Source organism: Acartia tonsa, chromosome 3, assembly GCF_053477335.1.
Source record: "Acartia tonsa isolate MP-2025a chromosome 3, ASM5347733v1, whole genome shotgun sequence".
Lineage (NCBI taxonomy): Eukaryota > Metazoa > Arthropoda > Copepoda > Calanoida > Acartiidae > Acartia > Acartia tonsa.
Genome location: NC_137262.1, coordinates 26616185 through 26633083, shown reverse-complemented (window position 1 = coordinate 26633083; position 16899 = coordinate 26616185). Strand labels below are relative to the sequence as shown.

The following is a 16899-nucleotide window of genomic DNA, read 5'->3' as shown; positions in this document are numbered from 1 at the left end:
GTGAACAGTTTGATTATTGTACTTTTGCAATTTACAGCATTTTTCTTTTCTGCCGTGTTGTTTTATTTTGTGTTTTGAACTTAACAAAGCGTTTGTTGATATTGCATCAAAAAATGCTTTACATTTCAAAGTTTATTTCATATAAAACAATGGTGAACCCTAACTTTTTAGTCGATAAACCAAGTATTAAAAATAAACCTATTATATTCACTAAAAAATACTATGGCTCAATGCTGGAAGGTGCTTAGAATCACTTGCTCTCGTTCGTGGATAGTTCCCTTTGCTTAATTTCAGGATATTGTTTGAGAACATACTACATTTCCAGGACTTGATTATAGAGATGGTTTGCTAAAATTATTGTACTATGTTGTCCAAGGAATCATTAATCTACAATTTAGATGAATAGGATATCTATATCATGTAAAAATTAGTTGTTAAAAAATATTAAATAACACGATTTTTGGTAACGATTTTAGAGATAACAATTCTAAATCATAGGTATTATAAGTAACAGAAAAAATCAATAATCAGAAATAACACAGTTTCAAATCGATAGGACAATTCTAACATGTCCAAATTAACGGTGGTAGCTATGTTAATTCTATGTTATAACAAGGGATCTTTAGGGATAATACAATAGATGTTAAATCTATAGGCATTTCTAATGATGATAAACAAAATTTTCCTTTCTTCACTTAAAATTATTGGTTGATAAGTTTTGATCAACCAATTAAAATACCTAAAGCTCTTAAACCAATAAATGTAATAATTTGTATATGAAACTTTGGGTACCAATGTAATTTAAGTCAGGTCCTCCCCCTGGTTATACCTAAGTAAGATTTGTATATAAAATATTTACCTTTAACCAAGTATTGAGTGTCTTATTTCCAGGAATGCACAATATACTTTTCTGTCTAAATAAGCATAAACTAATATTATTTAGATAACTCCGTAGACCTTCAAGAATTTAAAACAACAAACCCGATAAACAGCACGATAAAATAGATTTTTGTAACCAACATTTTTAAATATAAAGTTGTTTTAGGCCATACATCGAACATTCATCTCACAGAAAACAAGTACTAAATCTTCATTAACTATTGGCTACGCTCCTAGAGGCCTAGGGGGAGGAGTAAGTTTCCATTAATTTCAAAATTTTATTTTTGAAAATTAAGCAGTGGATATTTTTTTAAGTTATAAATCTTTCTTGGGCCTTTATGAAGTTTTACTGCATAAAAGTTGAACGATATCGATCCAGCAGTTAGCAAGATACTAAGCTACAATTTTATGTAAAGGCTTACCTGACAAGGTGATATGCCTCTCTGGACATGGACCTGAGCTGTGCAGCCAGCTTCATGTCATCATCGGTGAACTTGCGGTAATATTTCTTTTCAGGCTTCATCAGTTTACTTGCCTGCCACACGAGGTATCAGAGTAATGGATATAGAATTGTTGGATATATTGATAGGGCATAACTTTTCGTCAATTTAGGTAGCTAATATGAACCTCAGTAGGACGGAAAAGAATTGGGCGGGGGGGGCCTAACATTATTTCAGCCAACTGGGAGTATCACTTTACTAGAGTACATTAAAATCTGGTGCAACATCCAACTAAATAAATCGATTATCAAATAAATCTTTCATATAACAATTATCTAATACATAGAAATCAGGGGTTTTTAAGGGATACGAAATAGACGATAAATTGATGCATATTCCAAATAACAAATTATCCCTTCTGTAGATTAAGATTATTTTTACAGTTTGAACAACTTTATCAAGATTTAGTAAAACCTCCTCAAAGTTTTCCAGTCAACAAATAAGAGGAATTTAAGGACCAGTATAAATTACATTCCAATGCCTCCCCCCCCCCCCCCATTAATAAAAGTTAACTCTGATGCCTGTGCAGTTGTGCAGTGTTGTTCTAAGTGACTTCGAATTACATTCTTCTTATACGCTTTAGATCTATTTAAACAAATAAGTTTTAAAACAAATGATATTAAATAATTAAAATATTATCTGCAGAAATAATCAAGGTGAAATTTAAAGTGCTTTCCTCTAAAAGTGCCTTCTTTTAAATTAAATTTAAAATCCTTACTAAACTCATGAGGGGAGCCCCAACACTGCAGTGCCCAAACCCTGTGAGATTAACCAGTTTCCAATAAATCCTAACCTAACCTAACTTAACCCAAAGCAATAAAAAACAACCCCCCCCCCCAAACCAGCAATTTTCAATTCATCTCAAAAATATTCTGCGCTCTTTTCATTACCTTAATGTTCTTAATTCATTTTTCAAAATTTTCTTCTCATTCTGCGCAGCTTTTATATGTTTTTCCTTTAAAATATTAAAAAATTACCTATGTTCTTGAAAATATAAAAGTTCAAATATTTCAATGTAGAAAGAAATTTGTTGTTGTTAATCTAATCTCTAATCCAATCCTAGTAAGGTTTTTAGTCTTTAAGTTTAAGATCTAAGATTTAAAATGCTTGTCTGAATTGGTTGTATTTTTCAGGGAAGCTTGACAAATGACTTGGTTTGGTTTTTGGCTATTTTCTTTACATCCACTTCCTTACCCTAGGGGCTAGGGGCTAAGCAAGTAGCTCCAAAAAAAGTAAAAACAAAATCTTACCTTAGAATTTATACTGTTGAGTTGGACTCCGACTTTCAACCTTAATTTCTTATTTTCTTCTTCTAATTCTGTTATATATTCATCCCTGTTTGATAAAAGTGTTTATTCCTATATGAAAGTAACAGGATGTCTATCTGTGAATGTCTGTCTCTTTGTACTTATCTAGCTAAACACTGGTCCAATAATAATGGTTTAATTTTACGGAGAGATTTCTCATTGGTCCAGGGAATGTTTATAATTAATTTTGGGGTAGCGTCGATCAGGGACGTACATATCGGAGGGGATAAATGGGTTTTCATCTACCTCAAACTTTGAATCCGTCATTTCTCCCTCACCCCTTGAATATTAAAAAAAATACATTATATTACCTCCATCAAAACTTTGAAACTCTTATTATGGTCCTTATAATGCAAAGCTTCAACGTCCCTGGAGTGGACTATTACCCCCCCACCCTTATCCTCCCATAAGTGTCCCTAGAACTGAGGCCTTAAGGAACATAACTGCTATTGAAAATGAAGATATTTGAAAAAATCATATTATTTTTATTTTTATCCTGTCAACTTATTAAAAAATTGAGCTTAAATTAAACACTATGATACCTAGTCCTATCAGTATTTTTTTTTGTAGTTTCATATAAATCAAAATAAACAGCATCCCTGACATAACGAAGTACATCACCATCCCCACACCCTGTCTGAGTATAGGTTTTACCAACATCAACATTTCTTTCAGTGGGAGCTTTTACTGCAGCTAGCTTTTTATAAACTATGGTAAAGCTGGCATTGGAGTTTACTTTCGTTTTTCTTCCAACTTTTGTAATTTTCTTTGTAGATTTTGGTTTACTTCCAAATTTAAAATTTTCAGTGTCCACCATTTTTAAAGTTCTGAAAAAAATATTCAAAAGTATAAAAAAAAATATTTGAAAACCTTTTTAGAGAAGGTCAATCATATTATATTTTCTAACAACAAAACATTGATAGGTTTCTGCTGTGAATCCAAGATGTGTTCCACAACATTTTCATACACATGAGTTCCGACCAGCCTTGTAAGGTTAAGATTCAAATCAGTATAATGAATGTTTTCATTAAGAGGATCTATGTATTCAAGTTTCAAGTCTCGTAAGGTTTGTGATGATGATCTTAGAACTTGGAATACAATTTCAGGTTGAACATGGCGGGCCATAAATCTTGTCAAGCTTAGGGTAGTTTCTGGACTTGTGATGACTTCACCTTCATAATCAACTTCAATTTCATTAAGTTCCACCTCTTTAAGAGTTGATGCTGATGATTCAATTAGAATTGATGCTAGTCTGGTACTGCGTTGGCGGTAAAAACAAAGTTTCTTGAGAAATAGTTGAGGAACATTTAAGTCGAAACTAACAATATCATTTATCTCAAACAGGTGTAACTCCTCTAAGGAGTCCTTGGTAGCTTCCAGTAGAGAGGTAACACACTCTGAAGACATTGACATACATTTTAATATCTTCAATTTGGGCAACTTTGGACTGTTCCGCCCTAGGATTGTAATGACACCCAGATCTAATTCTGTGAGCGTGTCTTTAGCTGATTGTATTAGAAATTGAACTAGCCAAATGCAGGAAAATGTTATAGAAAGTTTGCTCAAGTTTTTGAGGACAAGATCTCTGCAGGAGTACGTTTGAAAAAGGTCATCAAGAGAATGAACTTTAAGATCCTCAATAGTTGAATTTGATGCCTTTAAAAAGGCTATAATTAAAGCTTTTGTGCAAAAGTATGCTTCAAACTGTTTCAATTCTAGCCCAACTGATTCAATTTCCATTGCTAAGTCATAATTTCTCCAATGGAATAGTTTTAACTTTTCTAAAGTTGTTTTGCATGTTTTTATCACATTGATGGCATTTGTTTGAAGATTGGTTTCCAATTCTTTCAATTGCAATTTCAAATCTTTAAATTCAGGATTCTCAATTTCAGTTCTTGTATCTGATCTCATCCATATTAAGGTTTCAAGAGTTGTGTTACATTGTTTCAACACAGACAGTACATCTATTTCATGTGATTCAAATGTTTTGAGCCGTAGTTTTCTGGAGATTTTTACTTCTAAACTAATTAGTTTAAGATTTTCAAGAGTGTCAGCATGCTTCTCAATAAAGCCTGAACATACAGATTCTAAACCAAAGTCAACAAGCTCAGAAGTTGCAGTATAAACATAAGAATAATTCTTAAGGCTAAGACTTTTGTGGTTGCTTAGCTTAATAGTTGGATCAAGCATAAAGAATTCTGAGCCAGAAACACACATATCAAGCTTAGTGATATTATCTTTCCAATGATTGATAACAGTATCAGCATACATTAGCAACCTTTCCAAGTAATGTTCACCATAACTCATATTATTAGGATCCATTACAACAGAAAGCTGAATCTTCTCTAGATTCCCAGAAGCTGCATGTCTCAGTTTAGCTTTCATCAAAGGTAAAATTGTATCTTGATAATCCTGTCTCTCATCATTTAATTCAATCTTCCATTTTCTCATGTGTTTTCTATCCAGGGCCATGACACGATTTTCACAAGTTCTAGAGGCAAGTTTAAGATTCTTTTTATCAGCTGGACTCAGATATTTGACAAGTAAGTGCTCTAAAACGTCATTGGGTAAGAGACCAAGCATACCATCTCCAAAATTGTTAATACTTTGTAAAGGAACATGATCAAGCCTGGGAACTTTGTCACCCTTCTCAGAAGTCTGGTTTTCATTATCATGAAGTCTCTTGGTCTTCATGCTGACTGACTGACAATCTAGAAAGGAAACAATATAAGGGGGGGGTTTTAATGCAACCATCTCGTAATCAATGTATAAATGGCACTTAAAATTCGAATTTTGATCTGAAATTTTGCATGAGTAATCCTTGGTAGGTCTATTTTCCCTAAATCGAAAAAAAAGATTAAAAAGTAACGGCTAAAGGCTCAGCCGTTTAGCCGTTTTTTGGCTATTTTTAGGGCAAATTGGTCATAAATTACGTAGAAATCAACTTTTTGAAACATATTTTTGCTTTAAATCATGTGAAATGATACAAAAAAAAACATTTTTTAGATTTCTAATACCAGCAACTACCGGCTATAACTGTTTGAAAACGTTTTGGATTGGAAAAGAGCATTATATGGAGAGAGGTTTCGTGATGGATTTCGCTTGAAAATACCCAACAAATGGCTATACGTATGAGCCGCCAGCCGTTAGCCGCTACTTTTCCAACTTTTTGTTCGATTTAGGGAAAATAGACCTACCAAGGATTACTCATGTAAAATTTCAGATCAAAATTCGAATTCTAAGTGCCATTTATACATTGATTACGAGATGGTTGCATTAACCCCCCCCCCCCCCTTTTAATAACACTTATTAGATATATCATCTAAAATTAAAAAAAAACAAGGTTTTTAACTAGTGATGGGAATCCGGATCCGGAATCCGAATCCGGAATTTGCCCAATTTTCGGCCTATTTTGGAATCCGGATCCGGAATCCGTTTTTTATAGCGGATTCCGGATTCTAAATTGGTAGGCTAAAATTACCGTCTTGAGTTTTTTCTTACAACTCCCTCTTAAATTTTTTTGTACATAACAAATTTTAATAATTACTAATGTGATGTAAATGTTTAACACTTTAACACTTTAAACAAATCAAGGCTTCAACCAAGTAACATAGTGTTAAATTAATGAAAAAAGCTATCCCTCTGTGACGGACGGCCTTTTAAAATACTGCTAGAATCCAGAATCCGAATCCGGAATCCGCCAAAAATAAGAATCCGGAATCCGCAAGAATCCGTCACTTTTTTTGACGGATTCCTTCAGAATCCGGAATCCGAATCCGGCCCAAAAATTCGACGGATTCCCATCCCTATTTTTAACACTTTTTACCGTTCTCAACGGATGTGGATAGAGCAGGCAATTCTTAGTTAATCCTGTTTTGACCTGAAAGCTCAATCTCTTACCAATTATTTGTGTAGGTCGATCTTTACAAACCTACTGAAAAATTTTCAATAAAAAAAATTCGGCCGTCTTCGAGACCTAATAACTAATATCCTTAAAATTTATCTCACAAAAAAATCATTTTTTACATTATTGTAGCCAAGTTAGGTAATAACAAACAACTTTGCTTTTATGTTTTTTCTTTCATCCGACAGGAACGTGGAGAAAAATGTCATTTTATGAAAGTACATAGGTCAAAAATTACCGGATCAACCCAATACCGAAAATAGCCCCGGCCCTCCTTACTCTAAGAGTAAGCACATCTGTAAGTGGAGGGCCTCATAAAAAATTAACCTTTTAATAAAACTTCTAAAATGAAACCAACATTACCTTCAGTATTCAACAGTAATACAATCTGTTTGATCTCTATGTTTCTTTAGTATTCAGCCATTTCAAAAATTCTGAAAATAGTCTCCAATAAATAACATTATAAATCGTTTATAAGCAAAGTAACATCCAGAAATGTAGAACATGTGAAAGTATTTAACGAATAATTAATAATTTAAACTAGAATATTTTAATTTGTGTAGGTACTAAAACTAAGTATTAAGGTATATAATTTTTTAGTAGCTAATGTACTTTTTAATTTACTTTGTCTGTTTGTCAGTCAGTCAGTAATACCATCAGGTAAATGTGATTTTCTCGGCTGCTTTTGAAGAAAGATAGATAAATCTTTAGTGAAGATTCCTTTTACATATATACATCTATGTTATGTCCCTCTGTCTAATATAAAGCTTACTTTTAAAAGGTTTTTCATTGTTGAATTTTTGCATATGATATATTTTATCCGTTTGTCCATTCCATGATTTTTCTTAGCTTAGCTGCCTATAGATGTTGTCATCCTGGTTTAGTATTTTAGATAAAAATGTAAATAAATGAGTTTTCCACCATTCTTATGAGGCCTGATCTCATTTTTCTGTGACATCATCATTAGCCTCAACTTCAATAGTAGTTACAGTATACTCATCAGCAATATCCTGATCTGCTTCTCTCATTACTTCTGTCTGGGTTATTCTAAATTCAGGCAGCACTTGTGATGCATTTATTGTTGTTCTGCTTGTAGATGGAGATTTGGGGTTAGGATTGTCCTTGTTTCTCACAGCTTTATGACTAATATGGATTCTCATATGTTCCCTGAATTGTAACAAGATTAGTTTTAATCAGAACTGATACCTTTTTGAAATAAAAAAAATAGTTGCACACAGAGTAAAAACCCCAAACAATGTCTAAAAAATATTTTCTTAAACTTACAAGCTAAATAAAAATAAAATCTAATTAAAGTGGCTGTGAATTTGCAAATAACATTATATATATAGGTTACCCCGTCCCATTTTAGAAAAATTTTGTTAAAATTTTTGCCCCCAGCCATAATATGGTTGATTTATGCAAAATAATGACCCATGCAAAATAGTTTTTCTGTAATGCAAAAATTGCGATGGTACAAGCACTGCAAAGTTTTTAAAATTTGCAAAAAGACCTGTTTTTAAAGCTCTTGTACCATCTCAATTTAAAAGATTTTTACAAAATTTCAATTCTAGTGTGTCGATATAAACCTGAAATTTACCAAAAAAAATGGGGACAGTCTCAATTTTAACATATGAAGGACAAAGTAAAAATTGCCAAATTGCATACACAAACAATAGGGTTTGGCCGGATTGGACGGATACAGATATTCGACTGATTTAAGATGCTGGATATCCGGTATTCAGGTTTATATTGGCACACTAGAATTGAAATTTTGTGAAAATCTTTAAAATTGAGATGGAACAAAAGCTTTAAAAACTGTCTCTATGCAGATTTTAAAAAGATTGTACCATCTCAATTTTAAAGATTTTCACAAAATTTCAATTCTAGTGTGTCAATATAAACCTGAATACCGGATATCCAGCATTTTGAATCAGTCGGATATCCGTATCCGTCCAATCTGGCTTAACCCAATTATTAATGTATGAAATTTGGCAATTTTTACTTTGGAAAATTACTTGCTGCATCTTTGTCCTTCATATGTTATAATTGAGACTGCCCCCATTTTTTTGGGTAAATTTCAGGTTTATATCAACACACTAGAATTGAAATTTTGTAAAAAATCTTTTAAATTGAGATGGTACAAGAGCTTTAAAAACAGGTCTTTTTTGCAAATGTTAAAAACTTTGCAGTGCTTGTACCATTGCAATTTTTGCATTACAAAAAAACTATTTTGCATGGGTCATTATTTTGCATAAATCAACCATATTATGGCTGGGGGCAAAAATTTTAACAAAATTTTTCTAAAACGGGACGGGGTAATATAGGTAGATAACTGACAATTGAAGATAAATCTTTAAAAATATTGCCTAAAAAATGACAAATATTACTTTGGGGACTTTCATTTAATTTTTATTGGTTGGTTCATTACTTTGTGTGTCAAAATGTTTAAACCACTCAAAAGGGGTAATTTTGTGTATATTTTCCTTTTGGATATCCATTCATTTATCGGCCATTGTCTTATGCCTTTAGTTCCCTGGTAAGAAAGGTAATTAGGAAGGAGGAGAGTGGGGGCCTTTTTGGCTGAGTGAGTGAGTGTGTGTGTGTAATGTGTATGAGTGTTAGACTTCATAGTGTGTGTGAGTGTGTAGATACGTGTGGTGTGACAATGTGTGTGTGTTGGTTATTATAAATCTTTCATTGGCATAAAAAAAGAATATTAATTTTTATGGAAATATTTTAGTAAAATGACTAATCTTTTGCTGTAAGTGTGTGTGGGTGTGTTAGACTATGTAGTGTGTGTGTGTGTGTAGATAAGTGGGGTGTGTTAATGTGTGTGTGTGGGTTATTACTAATCTTTCATTGGCATAAAAAAAAGAATATTAATTTTTATGGAAATATTTTAGTAAAATGAATCTTTTGCTGTAAGTGTGTAGCAAATATAATGTGCTTTCACTTTTTGCACAATTCGATTGAAATAATTTTTCTTTTGTCTTCATACCAACACAAACGTATCGGAAATTGGTTAATCATTTTATAAAATATATGGAATTTTGTCGACAAATATTATTAGAGGTTTATTACCAAAATATTTCCTAAGTATTGATTTTTTTGTTTTTATCTGCAAGCGAAGAAATAGCTTATTATCTCATAGTTTAATTGTTGCTCAAATTTTAACATTAATTTCATGTGAAAAAATTAATTCGCGATCACTTTAAGAAAGATTTATGGAGGATTTCTTGCATTTGTCTTAAATAAGAACCAAGACATCCAAAATACCCCCTAAATGTTTCAGTTGAACAGAAGAACAGACAGACTAAAAGATTGCTAATAAAATACAACACAACAAATAATTACCTTAGATTAGAAGCATCCAACGTCTTAAATTGGCAGAGAGAACATCTAAACTGATTAACACCATGTGTTTGTATGTGCTTCTCTAGAACAATTTGATTTACATAAGATTTACTACATATAGGACACAAGTATGATTTTTCGGGTCTTTGATTTGTCAAATTTATTGGTTGTTGTTCTCTCTGAACATCCTTGTGCTTGTGGCTGGATTCGAAATGGTTCATCATTTGAATTTTAGATAATGATTTGAACTGACATCTTGTACATTTAAGTTCTTCTAGATGTGAAATCTTTTTATACAATTTATATGATAATAGCAGTTGCACCCCTAATTTTTAGAAGCTCCATATGTACCAACTAGTGGCTACGCCCCTAAAGGCCTTTAGGGGCACTTGAGATGGAAAGAGGTCATTGAATTCAACAACAATGTTTTTTTTAGATTTAAAAAGAATTAATTTAATTAAGTTAATTCTATTTTTTCTTTGGTTGGCGATTTCTCTTTGGGGGGTCTTTTTTAAGGGGCGATTTCTCTTTGGAGGGTGGTGGTACTCTCCCCCAAAATAATTATAAACCTTACCAGGTTCTATGAGAAGCTACCATGTAAAGGAGAACCATATCGGTTCAGTGGTTAGTGAGATCCCTTGGAACACACAGACACGTAGAATGTATATCCTGTTACTTTATTATAAGGATGGAAAGTAAAACAGAAAAAGAGCCTAAAACCGACACCAAAATTTAAATCTAAAACTTAATATTCTTCTTAGGAACTATGTCAAGCTTCAATAAAATAAAGAACGCTATGGGTTGAGTAGTTATCACAATCATAATCTAGAGACAATAATAACACACTAGGTACTTCATATAAGAGGATGAAAAACTATATTTTTTTTGGTTTATTCACAAATCATTGTGAATATTGAAATAAATAAGCTTTGATAAACATCACTGTTAGTGAAATCTTTTGGTACAGACACCCTAACTATTTTTTGGTGGATGATGAAAAACCTTAATTTTGACTGAAAAAAGGCTAAGATTTATTATGATATTTATTGTACAAAAACCTGTATTTTTATTTCTATGAGATTGGGTCATATGACTGCTCAGTCCATGTTTATGGGCACAAATCTGTTGTCATAATATTTATATAATAAATCCACTTTTCTACACAAATTATAATTAAGATAGAGCAAAATTGGGCTCACAGTAGTGTAGCAAAATTAAAATGCAATATTTTGTAGGTAATTTTATTTTTATTCGTTATTTCGTGGATTTTTAATCATAAATTCCTTAAGGCATACAGGACACTGAGTGGGTAAGTGTAGAAGGTCCAGATGTTTGTTTAGGTCAGGTACACTCCTGAACTGTTTATTACAATGTTGACAGGTGTAGGCATGCAGCTTAGAGTGCTCGTGGTAGCACTCATAACTTTCGTTTTCAATCTTGCACTGAAAAATAATAACATCAAGCTTTATTCGAGATACTATAATTATCCAAATCCATGGAGGGAGGGGACATTCGGCTGTTTATTACACTAGACCCCAAAGTTTTTATTTCATTGGCTTCCATTTTGGAACTTATTGAATTTTGATTGACTAACTTTAGTTTGAGTGTCCAAACGTTTCTACCACTAACTGTAATCTACAGATGTTACCCAAACTTTTATCAATACAATCCGTCATTTATTGGCTTAAAAACTTAAAGTACTTTAATACCTAAACCTTTGATTGGTTGTTTCAAACTAGCAATATAAAACTTTTCAATCAATAATTTTATCATCATTGGGGCTGTACAATTACATCTATTCATCGTCCACTGTCTTATCATTTAAAATCCTAGATATTCATACTTATTTGCTTATAAATTGTAATAAAATACTCACCAATTGACATAGAGCTCCTTGCTGATGTTCTGAAAACAAATGTTGATCTAAAAGTGAATAAGATTCCAGCTTTTTATCACAGAGTCGACAGTCAAGCTTGGCATTGAAATTGATTACAGCTTCACCAAATTCTTTAATTATTTCATCGCGTTTTAGCCTCTTTTTTGTTCGCAAGTCTTCAGATCTAGGAAAAAGTGCAGGTTAAGTCTCTGTATTGTCCTTTATACTAAAGTGAAAGAATGTCTTTTTTTGTATGAATTTCCAGAAAGATTTCTTAAACGGAGATCGCAATAAATTTCAGGGAAATTTAGTATTAACAAATTAAATCTGCCAATAAAGTTTAACAAAAGCATAAAAAAGTAATAAATCACTATCCAAATACTTTCCTGTTGGATTTTAAAAGTTTAATTTCTTGATAAATTAAGAAAAATTGTTTATGGAAAAATCCTATTTGATTAATTCAATTTATAATATCTGAATCTAAATGCCTAAACATTAAAATTTATTTAAAGACACTCAAACAAACCTTGTATCTAAATTCTTATCTGTCCTTTTCTTTGGAGATTTAAATGCATCTGAATGTAATTTTTCTGCTGAGAGACTTACCATCCCCTCCACAGCACTTTGTTCTAAACCTGAGATTTGCAGGAATTAAGGATAAAAGTTAGGTATGCAAACATATCTTTAAATAATTTAGGTATATACCGTTTTTACTAGAGATTAGGCCGTAAAGGCCTTTAAGGTCACTTAAGGTGGGGGTGGGAAGAAATAATGACGACCCCCATCCTTTAATTTTGATAAAACAAAAACATTTATTTTTTTTTGGGGGGGGGGATGAGGAGAATTTTTCTATTGGATAATGTTGGTCACCCGCCGGCCGCCTCCCTCCCTCTCAATAGTTATCAACCTTCCAAGGGCATACTAAAAGCTTTACTCTGTCTTACGCTAGACATCCTGTTACTTTTATATGAGGATTGGGCATTATTACCGATTGAATTCTTTATTCAAAAACTCGCAGCTTCATCATTATTTGTCTTTTTTTGTTATTTCAATATTTGTGAATATATGTTATCTATCTGTAATCCTGCCTGGTTCTAGTGTTGTATGACCAGTAGAAATATCCACATAGGTGAGTAGTACTGGGTTACCCTCCATATCTGTCACTATCATCTCGTCATCCTGGTTAGTATTTTAAGTTTCATAGTATATATTAAGATTACAATGACGTACCCTGTTGAGCCTTATATTCCCCCCCCCCCCCTCCCCCCGCCACTATTTATGAAATAAATTGAAAACAAACTCAAGGTTTTTTACTTTATGTCAGGGGTAAGGTTAGGTTACCTTAATTAACAAAATTATCTCTTTTTTAGTTATATTAAAATTATTAGTTGGAAAGTTATGATACTGCATGTTTAACCAACCAATTCAGAACTTATAAAAGTAGGTATCCAGGTTTCTGCTCTAACAAATGAGAAAGCTTAAAACTTTGGGAAACAGTATAATTTACAGCACAATATCCCCTCTCTTCCTGAATTATTGGGGTTAAAAATTATTAATATAATGATTTTAAAAAACAAGTAAAGCCCGTAGAGACTAGGCCTAAATCCAATGGGTAGCATTAAAAGAAATAGCACGAAACAGTTCCTTTTTCATGAAGTCAGGTAATATGGACGGATCATAGCTGAAAGAACCAGAATTCACTTTTTCTAATATTTTCTCTTGGAGTCTTAATAATAATTCTCTATCATTCCACTTTATATTCTCTTTTCCTGCTTCACGTTCTATCTAAATATAATAGGAAAATTGCAAAAGTAATAATTGAAGGCGGAGGGACTATTTAGAGATCCCGAAAATAAATTATGTAAAATATTTAGAAACAAAAACTTAAAAATATTTAACTCTAAACAATTATTAGGAAATTTAATTAGAATAATCATAAAATCTTTTTTTTCACGGTCACAAATGACAATTTTTTAATTGAAGGAACAGATAGGTAAAAATTATATTTTATTTTTACAAAAAGACATACCTAACCATTTGAAATACACAAATATTTGACAAAAAGGAAAAAAATAAGTACAAGATTTGTCTTAAGTTTAACTTTCCAAACAGGTTTTACAGTTTTTACAAATAACCAATCCCATCAGCAATTTACCGTGAACTGCAGCAGATCCTATTCATCCTTTAACAAATTATATTTTTTATTTAAACTTTAATAAACTTACCACTTTGAAATATTTTAATAAACCGGAGGAATTATCAGATCTCGTGCACAGATGAAGTATCATCGTTCCTAGTTCTAACTTTGGATAAAAACTGTCCCTGTTAATTCAATACTTTTATTAAGATGCAATGCTTTGCTACAAAAGGCCACACATGGTTATAAAAAAAGACGAACTCAAGAAATATCTTTGACATTGTGTTTATTAAAAACAGTGGCGTGTAATTTATTTTGCAAAGCAAACACCCTCTGTAAGTTTAAAGGGAGAGTACCTCTGTATCAGGGGGGTATATCATAGGGGGTAGACCCTTGTCGACGGGGGTATAAGGGATAGATATATAATTATACAACCCCCTTAATTATGCAAGGGGGAGGGACACATCCCCCTTTGCACGCATCTGGTTAAAATTGATACGGTAAAAGTCAGAAATTTTACCAAAAAAATATGTTTTGATCGTTCAACATATAAAAAAAATATTTGCTGATTTTGATTTACAATTCTCGGCATGAAATTATCTAATATAAGTGAAGAATGCCTTTGTAGTAAAATATAAATGATTTGATTAAAGTATTATTTCCTGGTTCCAAGGGCAAGCATGGCTTCTCTGAGCAAAGCTATTGCAAGTTCTATAGCAGTAAAGTCTGATTTGTCCTTAAGCTTCCCAAGACCAGTGTCGAAATAATCTAAAAGGAAACAAGGATGAAAATATCCATAAATGCAGTGGTGTGCAATTCATCAGGAGGTGAAAAAGATACGGCAAGTCTTTCAAAACCTATTGGTGAATATGCGAGATAACTAGTACCTACCTATGCTTTGATGGAAAGATCTCTTCTTAAGCTGTATAATAGACCCACCAACTTCAGATTTCACGTTAATATCAATCTTATCAGGTATATGAGTCATAAAATGTTTTAGTTGTGGATTTGATGAAATTAGATTAAAATTATTTTCATTTTCATCTTCACTTTCGCCACCATTCTCTTCCTCTTTCCTGCAACCAACAAAAAGTCCGGCATATTCTTTGTGTTCCTGAAACAAGATTAACAATTCTAACAAGATTTAGATTATTTAGTTTTTATGAAAACTTATTTCTTTTGTTATGAAAAAACTAATGATCCGTTCATATACTATACAGTATACATATAACTATGTAGGGCATTCAATCTTAATATGCTTTAAGTAAGAATAGGGTTCAAAACGGCCAAGATTAGAACTATACCAAAAACGCGAAGGCCAACTTTAAGAACAGTTAGACTTAATAAGCGCAATTTACTGGAAGCTTCCTTACAAATTTGCGTAATATTGCGAAAGCTACTATTCCCTTTAATAGGCATAAGAAATGCATGACAACATATGAAGCTAGATACTAAAATCAGATTATTTTTTACACCCTTTATTTTCTTTTTATAAAAATGTTAAGTACTTAAAAAAAAAGAAAAAATGTATAGTTTACCCTTAGCCATTGATTTAATACGGTTTTTCCTGGTATGGATAAAATGCTCTTCCTCCTGAAATAATGTACATAATCACAATTACAAAACTTTGTATTCTCAAATTAAAATTACTTACAAATAATGATGATAGGTTTTCACTCTCCAAAAACAATCAAATCAAATTTTTTTTACCTTTTTCATATATTTTGATCGAATTTGAAGGCACAACTGTTAATGCTTAAACAAATAAAAATTAGCTACCTAATTAATCTATACGCTTCCGGGGACATGGACTTCAGAGCTGCGGCTAATATAAAATCTGATTCTTCATATTTTCTTTGATGATTAAAATCCGGGTTCATCAATTTTCTTGTTTGAGCGGGAGTACAATGTTTCTCAAGGTGTGTTTTTATAATATTCTTCTCGTGACTTTTAGACTTTAAAGCTTTTAAATCCGTTGTCTTCTTTTTTAGCATTTCTTTCAATTCTTCAATTTTAGAGTTTTTAGATTGTATGGCCTTGGTTTGGCCACCCATTTTCTGTTTCATAGTTTTCATCTCTTTTTCTAGTTCCTCTATGTAACCATCTCTGTAGTATTGATTAACTCGGCCGTTACCAGTTCCCCGCTCTACGCAATGTGGTTTGTTTTTAGGGTCTAAAAAAATAATCAAAGATTTATATACAGTAAAGGTACTAATTTATAAAGGTACATGGGCTTCGCCTCTATAAGTCTCTAGAAGCACCTTAGTTGAGGTAAACAGGGGGGGGGGGGGGGGTATCGATCATGCACTTTTAGTTTTAAAGAAAAGAGAGACAACATTGATTTCGGGGGAACTTCTTTTCTATGGGCGATTTCTCTTGAAAGGGTAAGAGAAACCTCCACAAAACCTGTCCGGTGGTTAGCAAGAATTATAAAAATCAAACCAGACGTCAGACACATTGATGTAATATATACATGCATTATTTTATGTTTATATAAGAATTGTTAAACTTAAAAGTAAGGAAGCTTATTAATAATATTATAAGAAAATTATCTTGCTGAAATCTTAACAAAATATCATGGTTTAGACCAAAGAGACAAAGTGAGTTATAGATCTCTTCACCATAAAGGCAATCTTAAATAACAGCCGAGAAAATAAAATTTCAAAGCCATAGTTACTGATGGGCGGACAGACATACAAATACAAACTAAGTTACAAATATTATTGCAAAATCGAAAAAATACCTGAAAAATTATTCCAGTTCAATGATTCTGTAAGTTCGCTTAATTCGATTTTTATATCTTCGTCCATTTTATAAAATATTGTCAACTTTTCATCTGTAAGAGGAAGCATAGAACTCAAAATGAATCTTCCCACCAAACTCTAAAACCAGTTTTGCCGTAAAATAATCGGAGGAAAGGTTTTGCATGAAGTGTCAACACA

General features: G+C 32.2%; 3 protein-coding genes across 5 annotated transcripts in view; all 3 read right to left on the bottom strand.

Annotated features, from left to right (window-relative positions):
- LOC145313751 (uncharacterized) overlaps positions 1-3534 on the bottom strand; it is a 15368-nt gene extending 11834 nt beyond the window's left edge. Inside the window, exons 1-6 of the mRNA XM_080153319.1 lie at positions 3289-3534; positions 2630-2717; positions 2270-2334; positions 1901-1964; positions 1302-1414; positions 860-914 (exon numbers count right to left, since the gene is read on the bottom strand). Coding sequence (XP_080009445.1) covers positions 860-914; positions 1302-1414; positions 1901-1964; positions 2270-2334; positions 2630-2717; positions 3289-3503 — 600 coding nt within the window. The 5' untranslated portion in view covers positions 3504-3534. The remainder of the gene's footprint in view (positions 1-859; positions 915-1301; positions 1415-1900; positions 1965-2269; positions 2335-2629; positions 2718-3288) is intronic.
- Positions 3512-7055, bottom strand: LOC145313754 (uncharacterized). The gene is made up of 2 exons (XM_080153323.1): positions 6954-7055; positions 3512-5397 (listed from the first exon to the last, which is right to left on the bottom strand). The coding sequence occupies exon 2, from the start codon at positions 5378-5380 to the stop codon at positions 3575-3577; it is 1806 nt and encodes a 601-aa protein (XP_080009449.1). The 5' UTR covers positions 5381-5397; positions 6954-7055; the 3' UTR covers positions 3512-3574.
- Positions 7023-16899, bottom strand: LOC145313752 (uncharacterized). Of its 3 annotated transcripts, none has more exons than XM_080153321.1 (14): positions 16701-16899; positions 15737-16130; positions 15496-15550; positions 14849-15071; positions 14623-14725; positions 14046-14145; positions 13467-13605; positions 12909-13001; positions 12347-12455; positions 11821-12004; positions 11230-11386; positions 11003-11068; positions 9945-10215; positions 7023-7757 (listed from the first exon to the last, which is right to left on the bottom strand). In XM_080153321.1, the coding sequence occupies exons 1-14, from the start codon at positions 16807-16809 to the stop codon at positions 7532-7534; spliced, it is 2229 nt and encodes a 742-aa protein (XP_080009447.1). In that variant the 5' UTR covers positions 16810-16899; the 3' UTR covers positions 7023-7531. The 3 variants fall into 3 exon arrangements, with proteins under 3 accessions (XP_080009447.1, XP_080009446.1, XP_080009448.1); XM_080153320.1 differs by having other exon boundaries at positions 9945-10218; positions 16701-16896; XM_080153322.1 differs by lacking the exon at positions 7023-7757 and having other exon boundaries at positions 10076-10231.

Bases quoted from the DNA above. Each gene is read 5' to 3' on its own strand.
- LOC145313754 (XM_080153323.1), bottom strand. From the start codon at position 5,380: ATGAAGACCAAGAGACTTCATGATAATGAAAACCAGACTTCTGAGAAG.
- LOC145313752 (XM_080153320.1), bottom strand. From the start codon at position 16,809: ATGCTTCCTCTTACAGATGAAAAGTTGACAATATTTTATAAAATGGAC. The intron at 14,146-14,622 runs CAGGAAATAATA...GTATTGAATTAA, and splicing joins GCCATGCTTGCCCTTGGAAC to CAGGGACAGTTTTTATCCAA. The intron at 12,005-12,346 runs GTTTGTTTGAGT...ACTTTTTCCTAG, and splicing joins GATAAGAATTTAGATACAAG to ATCTGAAGACTTGCGAACAA.